At 47.0% G+C, this 26,967-nt stretch overlaps 1 protein-coding gene across 5 annotated transcripts in view; it reads left to right on the top strand.

Moving 5' to 3' along the window:
• The window catches only part of MEGF6 (multiple EGF like domains 6), a 210,932-nt gene that overhangs the window by 144,082 nt on the left and 39,883 nt on the right, over positions 1–26,967 (top strand). For all 5 annotated transcript variants that reach the window (XM_083512799.1, XM_083512798.1, XM_083512800.1 and 2 more), the window contains 12 exons: positions 4,314–4,439; positions 6,874–6,996; positions 9,388–9,510; positions 10,351–10,488; positions 13,852–13,974; positions 14,791–14,913; positions 15,881–16,048; positions 16,849–16,980; positions 19,698–19,826; positions 24,107–24,235; positions 24,389–24,523; positions 25,120–25,254. In XM_083512799.1, coding sequence (XP_083368925.1) covers positions 4,314–4,439; positions 6,874–6,996; positions 9,388–9,510; positions 10,351–10,488; positions 13,852–13,974; positions 14,791–14,913; positions 15,881–16,048; positions 16,849–16,980; positions 19,698–19,826; positions 24,107–24,235; positions 24,389–24,523; positions 25,120–25,254 — 1,584 coding nt within the window. The remainder of the gene's footprint in view (positions 1–4,313; positions 4,440–6,873; positions 6,997–9,387; positions 9,511–10,350; positions 10,489–13,851; positions 13,975–14,790; positions 14,914–15,880; positions 16,049–16,848; positions 16,981–19,697; positions 19,827–24,106; positions 24,236–24,388; positions 24,524–25,119; positions 25,255–26,967) is intronic.

Here is a 26,967-nt window from a genome sequence, read left to right as displayed (position 1 = left end):
GCCTGGTTAATCCGGGGCTTGTGTGTCTATGCCTGAATGCAAAAGACCAATTCAAATTGTTCTCTGTATTAGGAAAGGTCACACATTGCTATTTCAGGCCGTGTTTTGTTTTTTTTGCTGGCTGAATCGTTTACAGTAAAATTAGGACATATTTGTGGCTTTTCCCTCTTGCACGCTAAGCCAAGTTTTCTTCTGCAGCTCCTGGAGGCTATTTGGGGATCACAGATGATCCTGGAAGAGCATCGCACTGGAAAGCAGACACCTTTCGAGATGTTATATTGGGGATGAGGAACCTCAGGCCCTGGCGGGGAGGGGAGGTGGGCAAATTCAACCCTCCACTCCATCAGGTCCTTGGGATGCTCCCTCCCAAGCCCTGATTCTAGCCCTCCTTGGATATTTTTTTGCCTGTCTGGAATGCCTAGATGGAGAGTGGTGGTTTTTTTTGGGGGGGGGTCTGTATAAAACTTATTGTTGTTTAGTCGTGTCCGACTCTTCGTGACCCCATGGACCAGAGCACGCCAGGCACTCCTGTCTTCCACTGTCTCCCGCAGTTTGGTCAAACTCATGTTGGTAGCTTCGAGAACACTGTCCAACCATCTCGTCCTCTGTCATCCCCTTCTCCTTGTGCCCTCCATCTTTCCCAGCATCAGGGTCTTTTCCAGGGAGTCTTCTCTTCTCATGAGGTGGCCAAAGTATTGGAGCCTCAGCTTCAGGATCTGTCCTTCCAGTGAGCACTCAGGGCTGATTTCCTTAAGAATGGATAGGTTTGATCTTCTTGCAGTCCATGGGACTCTCAAGAGTCTCCTCCAGCACCATAATTCAAAAGCATCAATTCTTTGGTGATCAGCCTTCTTTATGGTCCAGCTCTCACTTCCATGCATCACTACTAGGAAAACCATAGCTTTAACTATATGGACCTTTGTATAAAACTAGCCTGCTGTTAAAATGCAAAATCCACATTTGTTGCTCTACCCACTTCTGCCTCTGGCCCCGCCCACTGCTGGCATGTGGCCCCAGAAAAGTTGCCTGGAAGGGAATGTGGCCCTTGGGTTGTAAAAAGTTCCCCACCTCTGACTCAAGAGATGTGGCGTTACCTTCTCCAAAAGCACCTCTCTTTTATTGGCAGGGAGAGAGGCGGGAGATGTCTCCTGGAGGGTTCGAGATAACTGCCTTCCAAATAATTGTCGCTTACCAGAAGTTGTTTATGGAAACCCACTAAATGGTTTCCTTTCTAAGATAATATTGTCAGCCAGTCTCTTGCGTGAAGAAGCAGGCTGTGGGCCATGAAATATAAATGTCTCCAGAGAATTTGAAGGACAATGTACACATTCACTAAAGTCAAGTGGCAAAGCCTTTCCTGGACTGTACCACTGGGCCTGGCCCACTGAGGAGGCCATGTGAGACACCCACCTAATGCAGTGGAAGCTGCTGGGTGAAGAGGAGGGGGGCCCTCTGGCCAGGGAACCTCCAAGGGTAATCCCAAAGGAGGAAGGCTCGGAGCCGAGGGATTGGTGGTGGGACACTGAGGAGACATCAGAGAGGGAAGATTGGGCAGAGGTGATGGATACGGAAGGGACAACAGGGTTTAATGATCAGGAGGAACCTGTGACAGGGAGCAGTTCAGACTCCGAGGCTGCAGCAGAGGAGGGGGTTAAGATACTGCTGAAGGATCCTGGGAGTCTCCCCCTCCTGCTGTGACAAGCTCCCCTCCACCCTGGTCTGCAAGAACACCCAGAATAATGAGGAGAGCAGAACAGAGGTCAGAGGCAGGCAGATGCAGTTTGAGACTGCTTGGGAAACAGCTGGGAAAGGAGGAGCCTTAGAAGGGATGGAAGGCAGCGACCTTCAGTCCTGGAAACGGTTCCACAGGGGCAAGACCTACTGGGAAGTGTGGCTGAGTTGTATGCTCTTTCCTTGAATAAAGAATAAACTGACAACTGACTGCTTCTTCATGCTGACCTGATTCCAGACCTGGCACCCAGGAAGGAAGAGCTAGGAAAGACAGTGGGGAGACCCTCCCCCTCCCAATCAGTGTAAATTGGAGTTGGGGGAACATTTCCACCCAGAAGCTACATTCCTTTCTGAGGAACATATGCTGGACATGGGCGGGGCCAGAGGCAAAAGTGGGCGGAGCAACAAATGCAAATTTTATCATTGTACAGTTGGCTAGTTTCTACACACCGCTCTCTGTCCTCCCTCCAGAGAAGCAAGAGGTGTGATCCAGCCTTGCAAAAACATTCAAGGAGGATGCAAAGCAGGGTCAGGTAGGGGTGTGGCCTGAGTAAGGGGGCGTGGCTTGGGAGAGTGCCTAAGGTCAGGAGGAGAGGCCTAGGGACTTGTATTTGACCCCCCATGTGTAAATGGACTAAAGTTCTGAACTCTGTACAAAGTAGCTTCTCAAGTTCAATACGTGAAACAAGTCTTTGAAAGTCCAGAAAAGCAAGGCAGATTTTTGCGTGTACCTTAGGGGTGTTTTGAAGCATGACTGGTTGCATAAAATGTTTCTTTCTCTCTTTGTTTACTGCATGGCGTGCAGCCAGAAAACGAGCTTCCCACATCCTTCTTGTCTCGCTGGAAGTTATTTGAATGCAGCTTCAATTGCCATTGACTGCTTGCTCTCTTTCTGGATTGGTCTGAACCGCTGGGGGCACTTGGAGCCTCTCCTCCTGCCGTCAACACCCCATGATGGCCGTTTTCTTCCTTAAACAAGCCCTCATCAAAACTTGTTCTTCAACCTCAGCACCTGCTGGGCAGGTGGCAGCGTGGGGCAGAGGGTTTGCCACGTGCAGACAAAATTGTCGATTGGATTCCGTCCCTTGAACCACCCCCAGTTTGCAGCCTTGGATTATGTCACTGAAACCTTGTGGCTGAAATTTCGATCCAAGGAGGACATCCCTCCTTTCATTCTTTTAAAAACGAAACAAGATAGCAGATCCAAAAATAATGGCCTGTTTTATATCATCAGCACATTTTTCTGCAGACGAGTCCCATACATGGTGTGTTCTGCTCAGTGACACACTGGTCTGGTTCACAAATGGCAAGTCCAAAACTGTGGCTTACCTTGGCTGGGGAACCTTAGGACTAGGGGTCAAATGAAGCCCTTCAGGCAATTCTGTCTGGCCTGTTAATTTCTCCCCAGCCCACTCCCCTCACCAGTTTTGCTTTGCCCCTCAGATGTTTGTGCCTGACTGCAGTGTGTCCTGCAAAGCAGATCATGCTTCTTGCTTGCCTGGATGGAGAGGGTTGTGTTCAGAAAATACTCGTCTGTACAAAGGTGTTGCTGTGCACACTTTTGCCTTTGGATCCACCCACTACTGCCATGTGGCTCTCAGAAGGCTTCCCAGGAGATAATGCGGCCCTTTGGTCTGAAAAGGGACCGCCCCAACTCTGCCTTCCTGGGACTTTGTGAATGTGTGGACTCCCAGAGAGGATCTTGCAACTGCTTTGCTCCATCCCAGTCCTTTTTCAGTGCCGCACTGAGTTCAGCCAAGGTTTGACTTGGAGTATCATCACTGAAACCAAGGCTTTGGGTTAAGCTTCCTCTTCACTAGCTACAAGCTGTAGACAAGAACATGACTGAAGAAAGCATCTGTTCACACATCACGTAGCTAGTGCAAAATGAAGCTTTGCACTGCTGCCGAAAGAATTTGATTGGCTGCCAATTAACCAACAATGTGTCGGCTCTGGTGCTCAAAGCCCAGGATGCTTGGAACCAGGATGCCTAAAATAAAATCGTGCCCTCCCCCATTATATACTCAATTGATCACTGAACTGTTCAGACGAGGGCTTCCTCCAGATACTGTCTTATCAGAAGGATTGTTCCAGAATTGGCTTTTAGTGTGTCAGCAACTCCCTCCCATTGAAGCACCATGAATGAGCCTTTGGCCCTCCAGATGTTCATGGACTACAACTCCCATCTTCCCTGATGATTGACTATGCTGGCTGGGACTGATGGGGGTTGGAGTCCTTAAATCGGCATTAGATATTAGGTGGGCGCTATCTTTGTTGTCTTTTCAACACCTATTGAACACCTTCCTTTTTCAGCAAGCCATTTTTCAACAAGCAGTCAGTATCTGTATTGAAATTGAAAGATGGAATTGTCTTTAATTCTCTGTATATGTGGAATTGTTTTTATTTGTTTTGTGTTGTTGGTCATTATCATTTTACTGTGGAATTGGTTCAAGATTTCTATGTGAAGTTGATTCATGACTGCAATCACATAACTAAGAATGTAAGAAAGGCCTTTTGGATCAGGCCAATCACTCATCTATTGCAGTTTGACCTAATCCTGCCGCTGTTCTTTCATTTCCCAGCCATAAACACCTGTGCTATCAACAACGGTGGATGTGAACATGACTGTGTGCAGCTCACTCTCTCACAGCATCATTGCCAATGCCGGCCAAATTACCAGCTGAAGGAGGATGGGAAGCATTGCATTGGTGAGTCTCCCCTGCCCTCGGATCAAACGTGGCAGGCCTGTCTTATACTGAGTCCTGGACCCTTGGTCCATCTAGTTCCGTATTGTTCACACAGCATTTTGGGCAGGAGACATTCGCAGCCCTATCAGGAGATGCCAAGGTTTGAACCTTTGACCTTCTGCCCTGCCACTGACCTATGGGCCTTCCCCTAGTAAGTTCCTAGCCCTCATGATTATAAATGAAGACCTGGTTTAATAAAAACAAAGGAACGTGCCTTATACGGATCAGAACACTAGTCCATGTAGCACAGCAGTGTCTCTACTTGCATGCAGGGACTGTTCAAGGTTTCCAGCAGGGGACATTTGTAGCCGTACCTGGAGATGCCAGTGATGGAACCTAGGACCTTCTGCTTGCAAAGCAGGTGCTCTAGCCACTGGGCTACTGCCCTCTTCCCAAATGGTCCCGAGGGCTATATATTGTCTCTAGGATCAGAGACAGGTACACCTCTGCAGACTACTTGCATGGAATTGTGTATATTTAATAAATATAAGGAATTCCACCCTCCCCCCCCAAAAAAAAATATTATTGCCAGGGTCAGATTTGTATGGTGGAAATGCAGTCACCAATATCTATATTTTAATTCAGTTTTTTAAAAATTGGATGAATTGTTTGGAATTGAGTTGGTGTGCGTTTTCACATTTGGTGATTAATTTAACACAATTACAGCCTGGGGGTGGGGGGAGAAGAGAAATTGAGAGCAACCCAAACTGGCAGCAGATTCACCCATCCCTGGCAGTAACTCAGTGGTAAGAGCTTCTGATTTGCATGCAGAAGGTCCCAGGTTCAATTACCAGCATCTCCTGGTAGGGTTGGGTTCAGTCGCTCCATAATACAGCACCCGCTTTGCATGCAGTCAGTCCAAGCTCCAGCATCACCAGGTAGGGCAGGGACTGCCTGAAACCTGGGGGTGGTCCTGATGAAAACAGGAGACAGTTGTGAGTGCCGTTAGGTGTGCCACCCCCTGGGCTTGCACAGGTGTTCCAAGTGAGATCAGCTGGTCGGGAAATGGTTGCTCATTCATAATGATCACCTGGACCAGCGGTTCTCAACCTGTGGGTCCCCAGATGTTGTTGGACTACAACTCCCATCATCCCTGAGCTCTGGCCCTGCTAGCTAGGGGTGATGGAAGTTGTAGTTCAATAACGTCTGGGGTCTCACGGGTTGAGAAAGGCTGGCCTGGACTGAGGCTCCCTGATTCAGGACCGGATTTAGGTTTGATGAGGCCCTAAGCTACTGAAGGTAATGGGGGCCTTTATATGTCCAGCTGTCCTTTGCCAACAACAAATTGCCACTGTTTTTTGTGTTGAATATATGTTATATAGTAATTTATGGACCTAATAGGTATCTAAAGCCATTTGCATGTAACAAAATATGTATTTTTATCAAAGTAATTGTTGAACTGAAATACAATTAAGAAGAATTATATTAATAGTGAAATACAATTAAGAAGTAGTATATTGATAGTGAAATAATTATTAAGCTTTTCCCCCTTTAATTTTTTGGGGGGCCACCAAGAGAGTGGGGCCCTAAGCTATAGCTTGTTTAGCCTATACGTAAATCCGGCACGGCGAGTTGGTGTTTAGAAGGGAGTGTGTAATGATGTTCTTTGAGACACCTTTTGAGGGATTGCTTTGTCTTTGGAGGAAGAGGAGAACGGAGGGAAGTGGAGCGAAATGAAATAGAATCAAGCCCAGGAGTCTCCCATACCAGGGAAGAGACAGAATTATCTCTGAGGAAGCGCTCCCCCCCTTCCCTGCCCCTTAGTCATCTCTGGTTCCAGCAGAGGAGGGGAGAAAGCCAACGAATGAGAGAGAACCAGCTGGATAATCTCAGCTGGAAGGACTCAGATAAGAGACAGAAAGGGGAGGATGCTGGGGTGCAGATTAACCTAGAACAGGAGCTCCCTGGTGGAAAGTTGAAGCTGCAGCTCTTCTGGCATCTGAGTGCTGGCTGATCCCTCTTCAAAATCTACTTGAAAGGACTTGGCCCTTGGCTTCCTTTCCTGAACAACTGCATGTAGGATAAGCCATTGCCAGTGTTCTTTGGAAAGGGTGTTTGGCCATTCCAAGAACCCGCACGGCGTAACTTCTCTTCTGCACAAGATGCGAGGAAGCCTCCATCCAAAGCAGTTGCACCCCACTGTTCCTCTCTCATAAGCAGAACTATTTTGGGCAACAGCCTGCGGGTTTCTGCAGATGACCTATTTATTGAGAATAGACTCCATCCAGCTCAGTACCGACTGCACTGACTGGCAGTGGCTGTCCAAGGGGAATCTCTTCCCTGTCCTACCTGGAGATGCTCCTGTGAACTTCTGTACGTGAGGCCAAGGCTCTGCCTTGGACTGCTTCCTTTTGGACCATTTCCAACTGACTCGCTGCCTCCCTTCTCTTCCCAGTGAGAAACCCATGTGCCGACAGGAATGGAGGCTGCATGCACCGGTGCCAGAGCCGGCGTGGGGTGGCACATTGCGAGTGCCACCCTGGATACAGGCTGGCAGCTGACCACAAAGCTTGCGAAGGTACGGGGCGTCTCATGAAACTCTTGCACAAGTTTTGCAGAGCTGTCCTTTTTCTCTTCCCTCCTGTTCCCCCCATGCAAATGCCTTGCTAATCTCCATAGATGCTATAATTAGTTGCTCCGTCTGGTCTGGGAGGATGATAAATGAGCCTTCAGCTGCCCTAGAAGATAAGTGCTTGCAAAAACAAAAATCCCATTTACTTCTTGCAATTAATACAGATCTTTCTAGTGTTCATGGGGGTGGGGGGACAGCAACCGAAAAACCCTCAGCCACCAATTCTATGCTTGTCCAATATGCTCCTTGCATGGGAGAGAGACTTCTGGGACAGGGGTAGCCAATGGGGTGCCCTGCTAATTGTAGACTACAACTCCCATCATCCCTGACTGTTGACCCAATGGTCAGGGATGATGGGAGTTGGTGTTCAGCAACATATTGGGGGGAGTGATGTGGTGTCCTCCTGGTGTTCCTGGATAACAGCTTTGTGCATCATCCTTGCACATGGGCCATACTAACCGCGTACAACTGCACTACGACTCCCATTGTTGGGGAAATACTGGGGTTCAATAACCAACACCCCGTGGGTTCAACCTGGACAGCCAATAAAATCCAGGCTCCAGTTGTCAGTCGAACAGGACGTTTATTTAGGTGTTGCAAAGCCAGTGCAACACAACCTCAGCTAGCAAGTAGTTGAGGGATGGCACCCCAAATATGAAAAAAACAAACCACAAGCATTTACACATTTATAAACAAAGAGAAGCAAAGGGGCAGTTATGTCCATATATGGCAGTACTTCTGCTATCTTCTACTGGTTCAATCAGGAGGCATGACATCTTAACTTTCCTTCCTTCCTTCGTCCTTAACAGTTACAGCAGTAGCTGGTGTTTTCATGTCGTTTTGTGCTTCTCTTGCAAACACAACCTTCACATTCCAGCCTTTCCTTGCTCAGCCCTTCTCTGACACATTTCAACCTTTAATTTAATTATTTCCATAATTTGTACAACACCAATAATCCCTGACCATTCGCCAGGCTGGCTGGGGCTGATGGGAGCTGGTGTCCAACAACATTTAGAGCTGGGGAGTTCATGTGGGGCCCTTCATAAGTTGTTGGATGGACTACAGCTCCCCTCAGCCTTGACTATTAGCCAGGCTGGCTGGGCCCTTCAGGTATTGGGAGTCCAATGACTATTGGAGGATACCACATTGCCCACTAGAAAACTTAAGAGTGTGGCAACCAAAACAAGATGGTAAGGCATGCTCTGCATTGTAAGATCTTTGCAGAGAGAGAGTTGTTGTTGTTTAGTCATTTTTGGCACGTTGGATTCTCCGTGACCCAATGAACCAGAGCATGCCTTGGAAACTCTCACTTTCTTCCCAAAGCTTCTTTTTTATGTCCATGGAGTTTTCTTGGCAAAATACTAGAGTGGTTTGCCGGTTCCTTTTCTAGGTGGATCACATTTAATCTAAACTCTCGGCTATGACCTGTCCGTCTTGGGTGGCCCTGCACGGCATAGCTCATAGCTTCTCTGTGTTATTCAAGCCCCTTCACCACAACAAGGCAGTGATCCATGAAGGGGAGAGAGAGGGTAGCAATGGGCAAACTTTCCACCAGCACTGGGAACAACAGGATTTTAGATCTGGATAGAGAACAGCAATTAGAACAAATGAACTAACTCAGGTCCATTAATTTCAATGGGACCACTCTGAATATTCAGAAGCATTGCTTCATCTGACAGTGAAGGGAAAGCATATCCAATACAGCTAGTAGCCACGGATAGTCTTTATCCTCCATGAATTTATCTAATCCTCTTTTAAAGCCATCCAAGTTGGTGCAGGAGTGCAGGAGGCAGTTGGTGCAGGAGGCAGTGGAAGACAGGAGTGCCTGGCCTGCTCTGGCCCATGGGGTCATGAAGAGTCGGACATGACTAAACGACTAAACAACAGCAACAAGTTGGTGTCCATAGCCAGTTCCATAGTTTAACTATGTACTGTGTGAAGCAGCAGCTTCTTTTGTCTGCCCTGAGTTTCTCAACATTCAAGCTCTCTGGCTCAATGGCAGTCTTCGCCATCAGCTGTTCTGCTCACATTCTCTACAGTTCTGCTCCAATTTCATGGAACCACAGGACTATGGAGATGGAAGAGGCCCAAAGGTTCGTCTATTCCAGCAGTTCTCAACCTGTGGGTCCCCAGATGTTGTTGGACTACAACTCCCATCATCCCTGAGCTCTGGCCTTGCTAGCTAGGGTTGATGGGAGTTGTAGTTCAACAACATCTGGGGACCCGCAGGTTGGGAAAGGCTGGACTAGTCCCACCCCCTGCAAGCTGGCAATTATATACAGGGATCTAAATAGCTTGTCTGCATAAAATAGCTTGCTTCTGCTTTCTTCCATCCAGATATCGATGAATGTGTAGCAGGGATAGCCATGTGTGTGCATGGTTGCCTGAACACCCGCGGCTCCTTTAAATGCACTTGCAATCCAGGCTATGAGCTGGGGGCTGACGGCAAGCAGTGTTACCGTAAGTATCCATCTCCATAGAATCACAGAACCATAGAGTTGGAAGGGACCCCAAGGGTCATCGAGTGCAACCCCATGTTCTTCCCTTTGATGAAAATGCAAGAGCAGAAGATGCTGAGATAAGGCTTTCCTTGGGCGAGTTACGGAGTCTTTTGGTGGGGCCACATAGCCCACATCAAACTTCACATAAGCTTGTTCCAGATCCAGTGCTGTTTTTCTAGAAAAAGAGGTGCCGGAACTTGCTACGAATGCCTCCCTTGTTCTCTTATAATGGCAATGGTGCCCACTTGAGAGGTGCAGGAACTGAATTCCAGTGAGTTCCGGTTGGGGGAAAAAGCCCCAAATCCCTTTTGGGGTTCTGTTAATCCCTGAAATAACATATACAGTACCGTGATTAATAAAACAAGAGATATAAGTTCTCTTGCTACATGTTTTGACTTCCGCCTCTGGATTTTAGTCCAGGTAAATAACCCTTGTTTAAACCTGTATTTAGATACCCAGTTGTTTCATATGTGTTTTTATTGTGTTGTGGAATTGCTTCAAGAATCAAAATGCTTCATAGGAAGCGATTCGTAAAATAAATCAGAATAGCAATAAGAGTGAAATATCAAGGGGCAGTGTAGGCCTGCGAATTTCGGAATTCACATTTCAGATCTTCTTCTTTCTTCTTTTTTTAAAAAAACCTCTTAAATTTTGAATGCATGCAAATTCTTTTACTGAAACGTTGATTTCATGCAAATGTCTGCTTCCGCTTGGCCATGGGTCAACAGATGACTCTGTAGGAAACCAGTCAATAGTGTATCTCTTCTTCCTCCTCCTCTTCTTCTTCTTGCTTTTCTAGGTATAGAAATGGAAATTGTGAACAGCTGCGAGACCAGCAATGGGGGCTGTTCTCACCTTTGCCACCACACCAGCAGTGGCCCTGTTTGCAGCTGCAACTCAGGATACCAGCTGGACGAAGACAAGAAGACTTGCATTGGTAATCCAATAACCTGAGCTGGTAATTTGTTAAGTGAAGAAGAAAACTATGATGAGCATATGAGAGGCAAGGAACCTGGTGCCTTCCAGTCTCTGCTGACTTACAGCTCCCATCATCCCTGACCAGTGGCCATGCTGGCTGGAGCTGATGGGAGTTGGCATCCAACACCGTCTGCAGGGCCACAGGCTTCCCCATCTCTGACCTAAGAGGCACCCCTCACTCTCAGGTGGAAATGCCTCTTCGAAATAGAGACATCTCTCCATCTCTCATATGCAGTAAGCAATGCTATTACTTAAAGCATTGGTGAGGAACCTATGACCCTCCAGATGTTGCCAGACTACAGTACTCATCATCCTTGACCACTGGCTATGCTGTTTGGAGGTTTGCCTTGAGAAGCATCTAAGGGGCTCCCCGTTGCTGTTGCAGAGATGACTGGTTACCTACTTCCAGGCTTCCACATTTTTCACCCGCTGAGATCACCAGGCTGAATGTTCTGCTGCCTTTCTCAGAAGACTGCTGAACCCCAGGCTTCCTCCCAACCCTTGAGTTGCAGAGGATGTTGGGGGAATCATCCTAGAAGTTGTGTGGTGGTCCATGTCAATTCTTTTTTCCTAGAAAAAACAGTGGGGGAAGTCACCACAAAGTTGTTTGTTTATTGCGGGCTCAGTCGCAATGACACACAAACACACACCAGGCAGTGACTAAATGCAAGATGTGATTAAGCAGACAATGTTCTGGATTAGAAATGGCCACAACTTTATTGATTACAGATATAGGTGGTGTTTTGGCTTAGGCATTGGGTGTATATCCATTCCAGCCTCCCCCCCCCCGCTACCTGACCATAACAACAACAACAACGTGGTAAGGGAACTCAGTTCCCCCAAGTTTCTGCTAAAAACAACAACAAGCCTCTGATCCCTGAACTCCTGTTTGGAAAAGGGCTCTTTGGCCATTGGTTGGTCTAGGTATCCAGAGCACACAAACCAACCAGGGTATGGAGGCAACCATACGGGTTATTTTGGTCCGGCTGCTAAGGGCAGCCAAATAAACGGTGTACCCCTGCATGATACCCTCCATTTTAGGGGTATGGCCTTGAGCGAGCAAGACACACATGTGGAGAAAGCATGGGTCACCTGCCCAATGGAATCCTGGGTGGATCTTTGGCCCATCAGGGATGTCTCTCCCTGAACTACCCCACCAGACCAGGACCCTGGGCAACACCTTCTTGGTATACCTGGAAGCTTGCAAGGTAGGGATAGGGAACATTTTTCAGCCTTCTGAGGGCCACATGGCCAGAGGCAAATGTAGGTGGGGCAGTGCATCTAAATGTTACCTTCATGCAGCCAGTTTCTACACATGCTTGTAAACCCTTCTCTATCCATCAAGACAAGTGAGAAGCATATATATTGCACTTCATTGTAATGAACCAGGCCACTGGTCCATCTGGCTCAATACTACCTGCCAACACTTCTCCAAGATTTTAGGCAGGGATTTTTCCAAACCCAACTTCCTGAGATTCTTTTAATGGGAGGTGCCAGCAGTTGAACTTCTGCTCCCTCACTCAGCTGCAGATGCTCCCAATGGACATCTGAAGCTCTCTTAGACTGAGTCAGGCCATCTAGCTAGGCATTGTCAACACAGATTCCATGTTTTCAGAGAGGAGACTTTTCTAGCCCTGCTTGGAAACATCAGGGATCGAACCTGAAACCTTCTGCATGCTCGTCAGGTGCTAATACCACAGGCCCTGGGAGACCTGGCTTCCTTTGCCTTCCCCTCCATCAACAACACTAGAAGAATTACTGACAATAACAAGGTCTCCATCTCCAAGCAAGCTGCCAAAAACTCAGCGTTCCGTCAAGTTGTAGGTTGCCTGCTGGACAAAGGCGTGTGCGTAGGTGTTTGTGTGTGTGTGTGAATGCCATGATCTCAAATGTCTGCATTTCATTTTATATCACGCCGTGCTGAGTCCCAGTCTGGCAATTAACCTAATCAGAAACTCTCCGCAGATCTTACCAGCCAGGCATTTCCTGGATAGGGAACTGGCTCCGCCTGTGTTTAAATGTTTATGCACCGGATGCATCTGAGCTGCGCGTGTGGAGCGTAGGTCTGTCTGGGTCAGTGCCCGGAGCATCCAGGGGGATCTTCAGAGGACCATTAAGTGCAATTTTGCCTGCATCCTTTCTGCATTGAGGTTGTAGTTCCTGTCCCCCTGCCCCCCCACAGGGATTTTCTCAGCTTTCCCATGTCCAGGGGCAATTACTCTGGATGATTCTATTAAATTTCTTAGCGCTGAGGGTGTGTGACGGGCATGGAAGGTTTAGTAGGGCCTGGAATACTGTTTGCACTTTCATTTCAAGCCAGTGTAATTGGTAGACAGTATCTATGGGCAGCCTCAGACTTGTATAATAATAATTTATTATTTATAATAATGGGTTTCCCCAGCCACTCTGGGCGGCTAGCAACAGAATATTAAAAACACAATAAAACATCAAACATTCAAAACTTCACCAAACAGGGCTGCCTTCAGATGTCTTCTAAAAGTCAGATAGTTGTCTGTTTCCTTGACATCTGAAGGGAGGGCGTTCCACAGGGTGGGTGCCAGTATCGAGAAGGCCCTCTGCCTGGTTCTCTGTAACCTCACTTCTTGCAGGGAGGGAACCGCCACAAGGCCCTCGGAGCTGGACCTCAGTGTCCTGGCTGAACGATGGGGGTGGAGACGCTCCTTCAGGTATACTGGGCCAATCTGGTTTGAGGCCTGATTCAGCATGTTGGATTGGGCCATATCTGACCTGGGATAACCCAGCCCTGGCACAATCCAAGCCCTGAACTGAATGGGGCAGGCCATACACAGCCCTAAACTTAATTAGGGTTTAAAACCCCAATTAAACATGCAATCAGGGCAATGGTAGCCGGGAGAGGAGTCCAAGTAGAGATTCTCACTTGCACCTCTTTCTCTCCCCCCCCCCACTTTCCCCTCCCTAATTTTGGGGAGTGCTGTAGCTCCCCAAGAGAAAATCTGCCTTGCACGCAGAAGGTCTCCAATCCCCAGCCTCTCCAGATGGGGCTGGGATTGCCCCCCACCTGAAACCCTGGAGAGCTACTGCCAGTCAGTGCAGACAATACTGACCCAGATGCCCCCTTCCCCCACAATATATGCATTTTTGTACACGTCGGTCAGAGAACTGCAGGACAGCTGGCTTTCAGTTTGAGAGGTAGGAACTGGGAAGATTCCCGTTGAAATGCCAGCAGAGCCCAATGCCTCCCCTGTTTCTGTCTTGGGGGAGGGCCGGGTAAACCTGCTCCTCCTTCACAGGGCCCTTCGCAGGACTGATGCGGACTGACAACCGTTTCTCTTTCTACCAGATACAGACGAGTGCGGCGCTCGTTCTCATTGCTGCCACCAGGACTGCTACAACTACCCAGGGGGTTACGAGTGCATTTGCTTCGCTGGATACAGGCTGAACGCTGACGGCTGCAGCTGCGATGGTAGGGAGGTGCTATGCGCTCAGCGGGACTCAAAAAATAGTTTGGCGTTGCGCCCTTCCATTCGTTTTCAGCTGCTGCCCAAAGGTCCACATGCTTTGTGTGTGTGTGTGTGTGTGTGCGAGCGTGCATCTGGGGATGGAGGCATCCGTCAGTTTCCCAGTCTTACTTACGTCTGGTTCATCTTATTGACCTGCAGTTCAGAGAAGGGGAAACACAAATGATCAAGGGGGGGGGGGGTGGAGCGAAAGGTGGCAGCGCTTGGGACTTTGCAGCTTAGAGGAAAGGGAGAGTGAGCAAGGCGACAGGTCAGAAGTCTTATAGAATGTACGCATGGAGAAAGTGGATAAAGAAGTTTTCCTTCACATCTCTCGTCGCACAAGAACTCGTGGGCATCTGATGAAGCCGAGTGTTGAAAGTTTCAGGCTGGATAAAAGAAAATAATCCATATTGTGCACAGTTAAAACTATGGAGCTTGCTCGCACAGGAGGCAGTGACGGCCACCAGAATGGATGGCTTTAAATGAGGGCTAGACAAATTCATGGAGGCTATTGATAGCTACTAGCCATGAAGGCTGTGCTTTGCCTCCAGTTATGCTTCTGAATCCCAGTTGCTGGGAACCACAGGAGGAGAGAGGGCTCTTGTGCTCGGGTCCATTCAGCTTTTGGGCTTCCCATTGGGTTGGTCATTGTGAGAACAGGATGCCGGACTAGATGGCCATTGGCCTAGTCCAGCCATGTTGTTAGATTCTTACATTCTGAAGATTTGTAGCTCAAAATTAAAACTAAAAATAAATAAATGCCTCTTTTAATTTTTAAGATGTGGACGAGTGCTCTTCAAATAACGGCGGATGTGAACACCTCTGCCAGAACCTGGTGGGGTCTTTCCAGTGCAGCTGTCAGATTGGCTACAAGCTCGATGAAGACCGAAGGAGCTGTCTCTGTAAGTGACTTCTTCATCTTTCCACCCGTTTCATTCTTCTTCTTCTTCTTCTTCTTCTTCTTCTTCTTCTTCTTCTTCTTCTTCTTCTTCTTCTTCTCCTCCTCCTCCTCCTCCTCCTCCTCCTCCTCCTCCTCCTCCTCCTCCTCCTCCTCCTCCTCCTCCTCCTTCTCAACACTGGAAGCATTTTGCTTCTTTAGATTGAGAGCCCACCCAATCTGAAAGGCTTTGTGCACATGGTACAGGAAACATCAGCAACCTCCAAAACAAAACAAAACAAAAAAGTTCCTTGGAGCAAATCAACAAAGAAATTAAAAGCCAACACAACACAGTGGCTCTTCATTATACCTACTTATATTTGTTTATTTATTACATTTTATTTCCATCCTACCTTCCTCTAAGAAACCCAGTTCTGCCCCCTTCTCATTTAGTTCCCAATTTTATCCTCCTCCTTGGAGGAGATGATAGGAGCTGAACTGAGAACATTCTACCACTGCACAGGAGCCCTTTTCAACCTAAGGGCAACACTCCCTTCTAGGCAACTTTCTGGGGGCCATATTCCCAAAGTGAGCCAGGGCCAGAGGCAAAAGCGTGTGGAGCGCTGAATGCCAATTTTACCTTCAGACGGCAGGATAGTTCCTATGCATACTTGCACTCCCCCAAACTCTGTCCTCCATCCAGGCATTATCCAGAGGGCCAAATAAAGTGGTCCTCCTGATCTAAAGCGCATGCTCTATGATTAGCGACCCTTCTCAAAAAATGTAATGCGTGAAGAAGGGTCCACATGCGGAAGGTGTGTGTCATTTTGGAAAAGGGCATTTAGATTCTTTGCAACATAAAACAATATAGACCATTGTACACTGCTCAGCCCCCATAATGAGTTTATTTCTTTTGGTGATTGATCAGACCATTTTTCTGGGTCCTTGGCATTCCTTAAATGCCCTTGGCGTGGTTTGCTTTTTCTCTGCAGTGCTCGATGAACCCGTGGAGGCCCTGGATAGCCGGCGTCCCATCTTCCGCCCGCTCCCCCACGTGGCGGTCCTGCGAGATGAGCTCACCCAGCTATTTGATGAAGACTACCTTGATGAGGAGGAGGAGGCGGAAGCAAGAGGAGAGCACACGCTGTCTGAGAAATTCAGTAAGCACACATGGGACCCGCAGCAAAACATTGCACTGTGTCCTCCTTCCTAAAATGAGCGCTCCTGTTCAAGGTTGCAGCTGGGCAGCTAGGCATGCCCTTTTCCCAGGTAGTCCATTCCATTATTCATTTCCCTGGTTTTCTCTTCCTCCATCAAAACACACACCAGCAACAATCACTATTCCACTGAAGATACGTACTTTTGGTTTCTGTTGTGTGACAAATGTGTATGCCCTGCAAGTTTACCTACTCAGATTTCATTCTATAGGGTCTACAGCTTGCAAACTCCCAAGTTCGTTACTGAACGCTTCCCTTTCTTGTGATTATCCTGCAGGAGAACCATAAAAAAATCATGCAAAGTTAGACATTCAGATATATTTTATTTATCCTGAACATATTGCACTCCAGTACTGGGAGAAGTGAATTCAGTCTTTGTGATTTCCAGCACAAAATGACCTGATTTGCTAAACTGTGGTTTGGAACTTAGCTATCCACACCAGCTTCTGTGCATTGCTGAATCTTACAATGCAGCTGTTTAAATGAATCAAATGATCTGTTTACATCATTATTCCGGACAAGAGCATTGGTCCGTGTTGTTTACACGGACTGGCAGTGGTTCTCCAGGGTTGCAGACAGGACTTTCCCCCAGTCCTACCTGGAGGTCCCAGGGATTGAACCTGGGACCTGGGACGCTAAGCACCGAGCTAGGAGCCTCCCCCAGTTAGCCCTCATAAAAGTATTGCGCTACTGTTGCCTCTTGGTTCAAGGTTGAGCTCCGTAACAGTTTACCTTTCTTGCAGTCTGCTTGGACGACACCTTCGGCCACGACTGCAGCCTGACGTGTGATGATTGCCAAAATGGAGGGGCGTGCAATGAGGACCGGACAGGCTGCAACTGTCCTGCTGGCTGGAGTGGGATCCTCTGCAACCAAAGTGAGTCGGGAAGACGATGCCCCGGCAAACGATGGGGCCGCCTTTTATGACCTGTCAAAGTGTTTCCTTCCTAGAGGCCATTAAACGTGAAGAGTGTCAGGGCAGTGGTGAGCCAGCTGGCTTGGAATAGCACCAAAGGCCTGCATTTTATCATGTTTACCTTGGACTAGAGTTACTCGGCAAAAGTTGCGCGGAGGCCGTTGCTGCTATCTGCCCCTTGAGATCCCCGTCTGCAGTCCAGGCATTTTTGTGTGCCTTGGATCTGAGTGTTTGCACTCAGACAGCAGCTATAAACCTATTGGCGGTGAATTAGAAGCACGGCTGGCTTTTGAAAGGCTAATGAACTCTTTATATGACACCAGTGGGAACCTTTGGGGATTCTGTCTCCCAGCACAGTGTCTGGCCACTCTGGAAAAACAGAGACCACTACTCCCCACTGCCGCCACCTCCCTCAAGGGGCCAATTGAGTCTGTAGGCAGAATTGAGTCATGCCTGCACCTTCCCTGCCCAGTCACCTGCCACCAAATGAACTGATGCCTATCTTAGAAGGTCTTCTTTTTTTACGTTTGGCTTTCGCGAGAAAGCCAAAGGCCCATCCGGCAGTTAACCACATGCCTACAGGCAATTTGCAAGCAGGACCTGAGTGTGGCAGCACTCTTGCCACTTGTGATTCCCAGCAACTGAGAGGCATACATACCTCTGACGGTGGAGGGAAAGCATAGGGCTTTTATATGCCTCCCCCTGATCTGATTTTAGGACCCAGGCTGGTGCTTTGGAGCAGCTCCATTGCGACCCAGGATGAATCCCTGCATTGCAGGGGGTTGGGCCAGATGTCCCTTGATGTCCCTTGCAACTCTACAAGTCCATGGGTCTATGTGGTCAGGAAGAGAGGTGCCTCTCCACGGCATGTACTGCCCTGAAAGAGAACATTATGAAAATGGTATACCGGTGGTACATGACCCCAGTCAAACTAGCTAAGATATATCATTTGTCTGACAATAAATGTTGGAAATGCAAAGAGGCAGAAGGGACCTTTTTTCACCTATGGTGGACCTGCCCGAAAGTGAGGGCCTTCTGGGAAATGATATATAATGAACTGAAAAAGGTATTTAAATATACCTTTCCCAAGAAACCGGAGGCCTTCCTTCTGGGCATGGTGGACCGGAAGGTGTTAAAAAAGGACAGAACTTTGTTTATGTACACAACCACAGCAGCAAGAATTCTTATCGCAAAGCACTGGAAGACACAAGATTTACCCACGCTGGAGGACTGGCAGACACAGATGATGGACTATATGGAACTGGCTGAAATGACTGGCAGAATCCGAGATCTGAGCGAAGAAAAAGTCGAGGAGGACTGGAAAAAATTTAAGGACTATCTACAAAAGTATTATAAGTTGATTGAATGTTAAAAATGTGCACGATCCTGAAATGCCATGCTCCTGCAACTTAATTAGGCAAATGATAAAGTAAGATATTAACAGAGAAAAATAAGACAAATTTGAAACAAATATATTATGTTTATTATAAAGGTACTAAAATGGAATTACAATTTACTTTGAAGCTGGTTACATAATAATTGAAAGGTACAGTAAGTTTAGAAATAAGGTAACAAATTGCTGACAATGTGAGGTTAAAGAATGCAATGTTGGGAGGACGTGAGGAGGTCCATAAGAGAGTAACTCTTGGAAAAGATAATATGTAACCCAACTTTCTTGCTTTTGTTTCTTCTTTCCTCTCTTTTTTCTTTCTTCTTTATTTTTATTTTCTTCTTTTTTTATATCTGTTTATATATAAAAATGTTTCTTGTTTACTGTGGTGTAACAGATGTTGTGAACCAATGGAAAAGAAACGCAATAAAAAATTTCTATAAATAAAAAAAAAAAAGGAAGAGAGGTGCCTCTCCTTTGCCTATCCTTTTAACAGCCCTGGATCATTCTGGGTGGACTCGATCTCAACAGAGGGATCCAGGGTTGCCTCAATCCTGGGTTGGACCCAAATCAATCTGATTCAGTGTGGGACCCAGCATTTGATTGAAGCATATCCCTGAAACATAGCCATTGTGGCTGGTAGCCAGCAACAGACTTACCTTTCACGAATCTATCGAATTCTTAACAACAACAACAACAACAACAACAACAACCACAGCAACAACGATGATGATGATAATAATATTTATTTATACCCCACCCTCCTTGGCCAGAGCCGGGCTCAGGGCTGCTAACACCAATAAAATTTCAGTAAAAACATAATAAGGGGGGGAAAGAAAAAGAAAAAAAATTAAAATGCAGGTTAAAATGCAGCCTCATTTTAAAAGTCAAAACCATAAGGGGAGGGAAACAAAAGGGTCAGACTGAGTCCAAACCAAAGGCCAGGTGGAACAGCTCCATATTGGAGGCCCTGCGGAAAGATGTCAAGTCCCACAGGGCCCTAGTCTCTTGTGACAGAGTGTTCCACCAAGTTGGGGCCAGTACTGAAAAGGCCCTGGTCCTAGTTGAGACCAACCTAACCACCTTGTGACTTGGGACCTCCAAAATGTTGTCATTTGTGGACCTTAAGGTCCTCCGTGGGGCATACCAGGAGAGGCGGTCCCGTAGGTACGTGGGTCCTAGGCCGCATAGAGATTTAAAGGTTTTGAGGTCCTCCACTGTTTCCACTGGCCTGGCCCATCTGTTTCTAGCATCTCATGGGCCCTCTCTGCCTGTCTCCCTCTCACAGCCTGCCCAGAAGGTACCTTTGGAAGGAACTGCAGCTCCACCTGCCTCTGCCAAAACGGAGGCACCTGCAACCCGGTGACGGGAGCCTGCCGCTGCCCACCTGGAGTCAGTGGGGAACTGTGTGAAGATGGTAAGGCTTAGACCTCTTTTCTGCTCTCCTGCTATGAGTTGGAAAGTGAGTGTTCGGGTTTGCAAACGTTACGGTCATACCTCGGGTTGAATGCGCTTTGGTTTGAGCACGTTCGAGTTGCGCTCTGTGGCAACCCGGAAGTAACGGAGTGCGTTACTTCCGGGTTTCACCACTTGCGCATGTGCAGATGCTCAAAATGACATCACGCGCATGCACAGAAGCGGCGAAAAGTGATGCGTGTGTGTGCAGATGTGCTGTCGCTAGTTAACATTTGCTTCTAGATGCAAACGGAACGGATCCTGTTCGTATCTAGAGGCACCACAGTATTTGGAATCCGAATGTTCAACACGGCTTCCGCAGGTTCTGATTGGCTGCAGGAGCTTCCTGCAGCCAATCAGAAGCCGCACCTTGGCTTCTGAACATTTTGGAAGTCAAACGGACTTCCAGAACAGAGTCTGTTCGACTTCCGAGGTACTACTGTATTATTATCATTTATTGAATTTATATACCTCCCTATACCCGGAGGTCTCAGAGCAGTTCACAAAATGAAATCAAGATATAGAACCACAAAATACACAATAAAAATAAAAACCATAACCCTCCCAAGTGCTGGAATACCGCTTTAAACGGTCACCCCCCCCCCCGAATTATGGGGGCTGTAATTGGATAAAGGTGCTGAGAGTTTTTAAAAGATCTGGTTTTGGTAATCTATCTGCTGGTATGATTTGTGAAGGCTTCTGAGAGTTGTTACAGGTCCTCACAGAGCTACAATTCCCAGAGTTTCCTGTGAAAAGGGATTGATGGTTAAATCGCTCTGGGAACCGTAGCTCTGGGAGGGAAATAGGGGGTCTCCTAACAACTCTCAGCACCCTTAACAAACTACATCCCCATGAATTTTGGGGGAAGCTCTGACTGTTTAAAGAGTTATCAAAGTTCTTTCAATGCATGATGTGAATCTGGCCTCAGCCTCCTCTAGCAGGAAAGGCTTGGAACCGTACGAATTGGGATGGATATATCTGCCAATTGCTATTTCTCTCTGTTTCTCATTTTTCCCCCTGGTCTTAAGTTGATCTCTCCACATTTCTGCATGAGTTTCTGATATACATTTTTAAAGTCCTCATGAACATTTTAATGCAATTCAATGCAATGCAATGCACCCCCTCTGGTTCCACTTATGTATCGCCTCCCGTAAAACATCTGAAAATGATTTCATGCCAGTAATGAAAATATTACACAACTTCATTTATAAGAACAATTAAAACTAACAATTAAAAACAGTTTTCACAAGGAGAGAACAATTTCAAATCAGGTCCGGGTACAGACTGGGATAAAGGCCTTTGTTTCAAAAGGCTTGTTGAAAAGGAAGGACTTTGGCAGGCCTCCAGCTGCATTTTTGTCATTCCCTAATGTAATGCATATTTATTTTCATTCACGTATGCAGCTTCAAGCACACTTTCCGTCATAGGCACATTTTGCATCCATGTTTTGTTTGGGGAACTGAATTGCAAAATTCAGAAAAGTCTGAACTTTTGAAGGCTAGTTCAGTTACGCTGTGCATCTCGTTTCAGAAAATCTGGACTAGGAGTTAGCATATAGAGTTCTTCCTCGCTGGGACTACAAAGTATTCAGGCTGAGACTTGGTATAAAATAAGAATGCTAATGTCTATTAAAGAAAGTGCATTCTTTGTAAGACAGAGTTCTATAGCCCTAGCTGACTACCTAGTTAGAGAAACAAATCAGCCATGCTTGCACCTTTGTTCTCAAACGATAGATCCAAGAGTACCTCTTGCCTTGAGGTCCAGAAAAAGTGTGTAAGGAGGAGGAGGAAGTTGTAAACAGGATGCAACCCAAGACTTATCCGTCTAAACATGAAGGATACAGAGAGAAGTCAGCATAGAGTTAAAGGTACAGAAATAGTCTAGGAATCTGGAGGTCTGCTACTCTATTGGTCTAAACCCCTTTCAGCAAACTGAGTTGCACCCGAACTTCCAACATTAAAAATCCAAATCAAATTTCATTCCCATTCCCTGAATGTGGCAGATGCTTTGATGTGCTCATAGTTGCTTTGGAAATTTCTAAAACTAAAAAGCAATCTATAAATCTTGTAAACAGCAGAATGCTATAGCCATTTTTTTTGATAAATAAAAATTCAAAACAGGGTACGACAAACTCCCTAAGTGAATATGGGAGGTGAGGCAACGTGACTGAAACTAGGGAGATACAGACTTGGGCCCTTTCTGTATAAATCAGATAAGAATTCAGGGTTCTCTATAAGTGACTATTGATCGGCAACAAGGACTCTTAATGTTAGGGTTCCTAAGGCAACTTATTCCCAGTTCTGGATATCAATTTAAGCTGATTGGAAACAAAACTGGACTTTATTTAATCATACACTTAGTGAGAAATGATGCTTAATGGTTTTATTAGTAAAAGCACAAAATTAATCAGTCGTAAATGCTGTTACAGGTTTAAATGAAAACTTTACTGATGAGTCTATGGCACAAAACTACTTCTGTTGCTCTGTAGAATAGCTATCTGCCTTACAATGCCAGTAAAACAACTCTAGCTTTTTTCTAGGACCTTTTCCTCTACCTGATGAATTTACCAGGTTTATTGTACTAGACAAACTCCTAAGCCCCTTAGCGACTTCCCTAAATTGTCAAAACCAACTTTTCCCATCCTCTCTCCCTCGTGATCTTACGTTTCCCACTGCAGCCATGATTGGTTAAGGGTCGTCAGGAGGTTGATCAAATGTTCTGTCCATCCTGTTAAGAGGTGAGAATGCACTATAATATTTTGGGGCATCCATTATCAGGACGATATAGCGATTACCATCAACTACATGAGCACTGCAGATGGTGACAGCAGCCACGAAATTAAAAGACGCCTGCTTCTAGGGAGAAAAGCAATGACAAACCTAGACAGCATCTTAAAAAGCAGAGACATCACCTTGCCAACAAAGGTCCGTATAGTAAAAGCTATGGTCAAACCTATCCATTCTTAAGGAGATCAGCCCTCAGTGCTCACTGGAAGGACAGATCCTGAAGCTGAGGCTCCAATACTTTGGCCACCTCATGAGAAGAGAAGACTCCCTGGAAAAGACCCTGATGTTGGGAAAGATGGAGAGCACAAGGAGAAGGGGACGACAGAGGACGAGATGGTTGGACAGTGTTCTCGAAGCTACCAGCATGAGTTTGACCAAACTGCGGGAGGCAGTGGAAGACAGGAGTGCCTGGCTTGCTCTGGTCTATGGGGTCACGAAGAGTCGGATACGACTAAACGACTAAACAACAACAACAACAAACAGTTTCACATTGTAACTCGCATTTCCAGGCCCTTTGTCTCTGATGGTCCCTCATTTTCACTCTATGGGTACCTTGAATTTTCTGCAGCAAACACATAGCGTCAACAAACACACGTCCTTAAGCAGCTGTGACCATTCATCAGGGCTCCTAGATAGGTGTGCATGGATGCTCAAGGATGTACAAAAACACTTCCTTGTGGAATGTATGGCAATGACACCTATGCATGATTGTGAGATAAAATACGAATGCTGCTTTCAATGGAGAGAACAGAGATTGAGAGCCATAGGGACTACAGCGTTCCTAAGGCCACCAAAGGCATTTTCATGACTGAGTAGCAATTGTCACCCAGGTCTCTTTGATCCCGATCCCCCACTTTTGTCACACAATGCCACATACTGTACTTTTCCCCTCCCTGGAGGTTATTTAAGGGGGGGGGGAGACGGATGTTTTGTCCAAAGCTAAGAAACAAAAATGAAATCCATTAACATGACCTCACAGCAATAGTTAGGAACATATGGAAGCAATTTACTAGGAAAGGCAACTCAAGAAGAGCAGGAATGAGTCCAAGAGGCACCTGATACTGCATTAATTTCCCTCGCTCCACGCAAGAAAGATGTGCTGCCATTTTTGGCATTGAGGGTAATAAGATAAGACTAAGCAAGAAGGTGTAAACAAAATTAAAAATCGGTCTGATGTCCCAGAGGGTCCTCTGACATCAGCAGCAAATGGAAAGGACTTGGTTTGAGCTGTCTTTAGTGACAGGGACGCTAAAGCATCAAGGATTTAGCCCAGCCTTTCTTAGCCTTGGGTCCCCAGATGTTTTTGAACTACATATCCCATCATCCCTGAGCACTGGCCAGGAATGATGGGAATTGTAGTTCAACCACAGCTGGGGACCCGAGTTTGAGAAAGAGAGTAGCCTACATCAGCCTATCATTCTGCTTTGACCATCTTCATTTGTTTGTTTGGTTCCAGGCTGCCCCAAAGGATTTTTCGGGAAGCATTGCAGGAAGAAATGCAACTGTGCCAACAGAGGGCGCTGCCACCGAATCTACGGGGCCTGCCTGTGTGATCCAGGCCTTTATGGGCGATATTGCCATTTAGGTAATCAGCTGGGCAACTTGTTCACCTGGGGGCTCTTCACATTGAAAGGGCTCTTGGGGTCCCCCCAATAAGTGTATTTCCCCTCCCCAAGTCCATTTACCTTTTCTTTTCTTGATTCTCTCCCCCCTGCCCCCCACTCCCGTTCCATGTTAGCTTGTCCAAAGTGGGCTTATGGCACAGGCTGCTCTGAAGAATGCCGATGCACACAAGCAAACAGCCTGGAGTGCGACAAAAAGGACGGTACTTGCGTGTGCAAACCTGGCTACTCCGGTGACAGATGCCAGAAAAGTGAGTTGCTTTTGTGCAGTGGGTGTCAGGCACTCAGGTTCTTGTAGGGGACACTTAGGAAGCTGCCTTCTGCAAAGTCAGAATATTGGGGCACCTAGCTCAGTGTTGTCCACACTGACTGGCAGCCGCTCTCCTGGGTTTCAGACAAGGCATCCGTCCCAGCTCAACTTGTGGAGACCATTTGCAGGCTCTACACCACTCTGCTATGAGCCTTCCACTGTACTACAACACCCATTATCCATGGCAGCTTAGCCAATGGTCATGGATGATGGGCATTGTAGTCCATTCACATCTAGGGGCCCAGGGAAGAAGGATACTGACTGTCTATTCTGACCGGCATTGGATCTGTATTTTTCTTTCAGTGCAGCCCCCCTAACCTGGGGGGGGGTCCCCCAACGTTGTTCTCCAGCTCCCATCAGCCCCAGCCTCAACAGGATCCAAGGTTGGGGAGGACTATTTTAGTGGGGCATCTTGTGGATTAAACCCCAGGAACTTTTTGCATGCCAAGGCTGTTGTTGCCCACCTGTCAACTGCCCCCTCTCTCCTCCCTGTCCAGCCTTGCATTAAATGCTTGATGTTGCTATCGCCCTTCTCAGAATGTGATCCAGGCTATTACGGCGCCAGGTGCAGAAGCAAGTGCGATTGCCCCTCTGGTTCGCCCTGTGACCATGTCAGCGGAGAGTGTCAGAAGCAGTGCGCAGCGGGCTACCACGGGGAGAACTGCAGCCAGGGTAAGATCTGCTTTGGGGTGTACATAGGAAGATCCCACTGGATCAGACCAATGGCCCATCTCATCCAGTACCCAGTTCTCACAGTGGCCTGTGGTGGAGCAGCAAGCAGGATTCAAGCATGAGAGACCTCTCCTCTTGTGCTTCCCAGGTGCCATCGTTGCCTGTAGGCAGGCGACAGCTTTGTTGCACAGGTGGGGAACCTGAAGCCCAGATGCAGCCCTCCATAACTTTCTCATTGGCCTCTGGCACTCTCCCCAGGCCACACCCCTTCTTCTTAGGTCACACCCCTCCACAGCGCTGCTTTGAGTGTGTTTCTGCCTGGCTGGAATGTTTAATGACCATCCAATAATGCCTTTTAGGAGTGGGTGGCGCTGTGGTCTAAACCACTGAACCTCTTGGGCTTGCCGATCAGAAGGTTGGTGGTTCAAATCCCCATGGCGGGGTGAGCTCCCGTTGCCCTGTCCCAGCTCCTACCAACCTAGCAGTTCAAAAGCACACCACTGCAAGTAGATAAATAGGAACCACTATGGTGGGAAGGTAAACAGCGTTTCCATGCGCTCCAGTTTCCGTCATGGTGTCCTGTTGCGCCAGAAGCGGTTTTAATCATGCTGGCCACATGACCCAGAAAGCTGTCTGTGGACAAACGCCGGCTCCCTCGGCCTGAAAGCGAGATGAACCCCATAGTCGCCTTTGACTGGACTTAACCATCTAGGGATCCTTTACCTTTTACCTTTTTAAAATGTCTTTTACTTCCCTGGAAAGAGGGTAGCAGGGGCTGTGTGAGTGTGCTTGGAAATCAGCCTGTTGTACATGGACAAAATTTGCATTAATTCCTCTGTCCACTGGCATGAAAAACCTCCCTACTCCTTTACTAGACTTCTTTTTCTTCAGGGTGTGTCTCTAGTTATAGACTCTGAGAGGGCTCATCTACCTTTCTAGAGTTTAAATAAAAAGAGAGCGCTGTGATTCCTGCATTTCAGGGGATTAGACAGGATGACCCTTGAGGATCCCTTGCAACTGTACAAATCTATGATTAATCAAGCTGATTTATTTAAAGTATTTGCATTTTATGGAATAAATAAATAAGCAGTGTGTGTTCTTTTAATTGGGCAACACCGATATCTGAGCATTCGTTTCATGTCCTTCTCCTTTTGGATCTTAGCCTATGCCTGATCAAAGCTTTGAGTTTTTGTTTTGCAGAGAATATGTCTTAGTCCTTCAGGAAGAATCTCACTTTTCAGTCACAGAGAAAGCAGGAATCCTTGCTAAGATCTGCCTGGATCACAAGCGCTATGTTGCAGCAATTTGGGCTGATTGGGCTGATTGGGGTAGGGGGGTAGGCAGTGGTATATAATGATGGACCCGGGTGGCTTGAAAGCAACACAAGCACCTTGGTGGAAATTTCAGGCCCCCGAGGAAGGAGGGACAGGAAATAACGTAAATTTTTTTAATGGCAATATTGAGCTCTGGACTTCGATACAAAATCTGGAAGCTATTAAAAGGGAAGAGGAACATCTGTCACCTATTAGCTTAGAGGAAAGAATGCACAAAATTGATGCGGTTGTTGCTTTAGATCCTTAAATCTCCCCCCCCCCTCTCTCTCTGTGTGTGTGTGTGTGTCCACCAATTCCTGCCCCCAATGAGCTTTTTTGATTGTGTGTTTGCAGCTCAGGGCTTGCATCTGTGCAATACCTGCCCCAATCTAAATAAGTG

This window comes from Podarcis liolepis, assembly GCF_965112155.1.
Source record: "Podarcis liolepis genome assembly, chromosome: 7".
NCBI lineage: Eukaryota > Metazoa > Chordata > Lepidosauria > Squamata > Lacertidae > Podarcis > Podarcis liolepis.
This window is presented reverse-complemented; position numbering and strand designations above follow the sequence as displayed.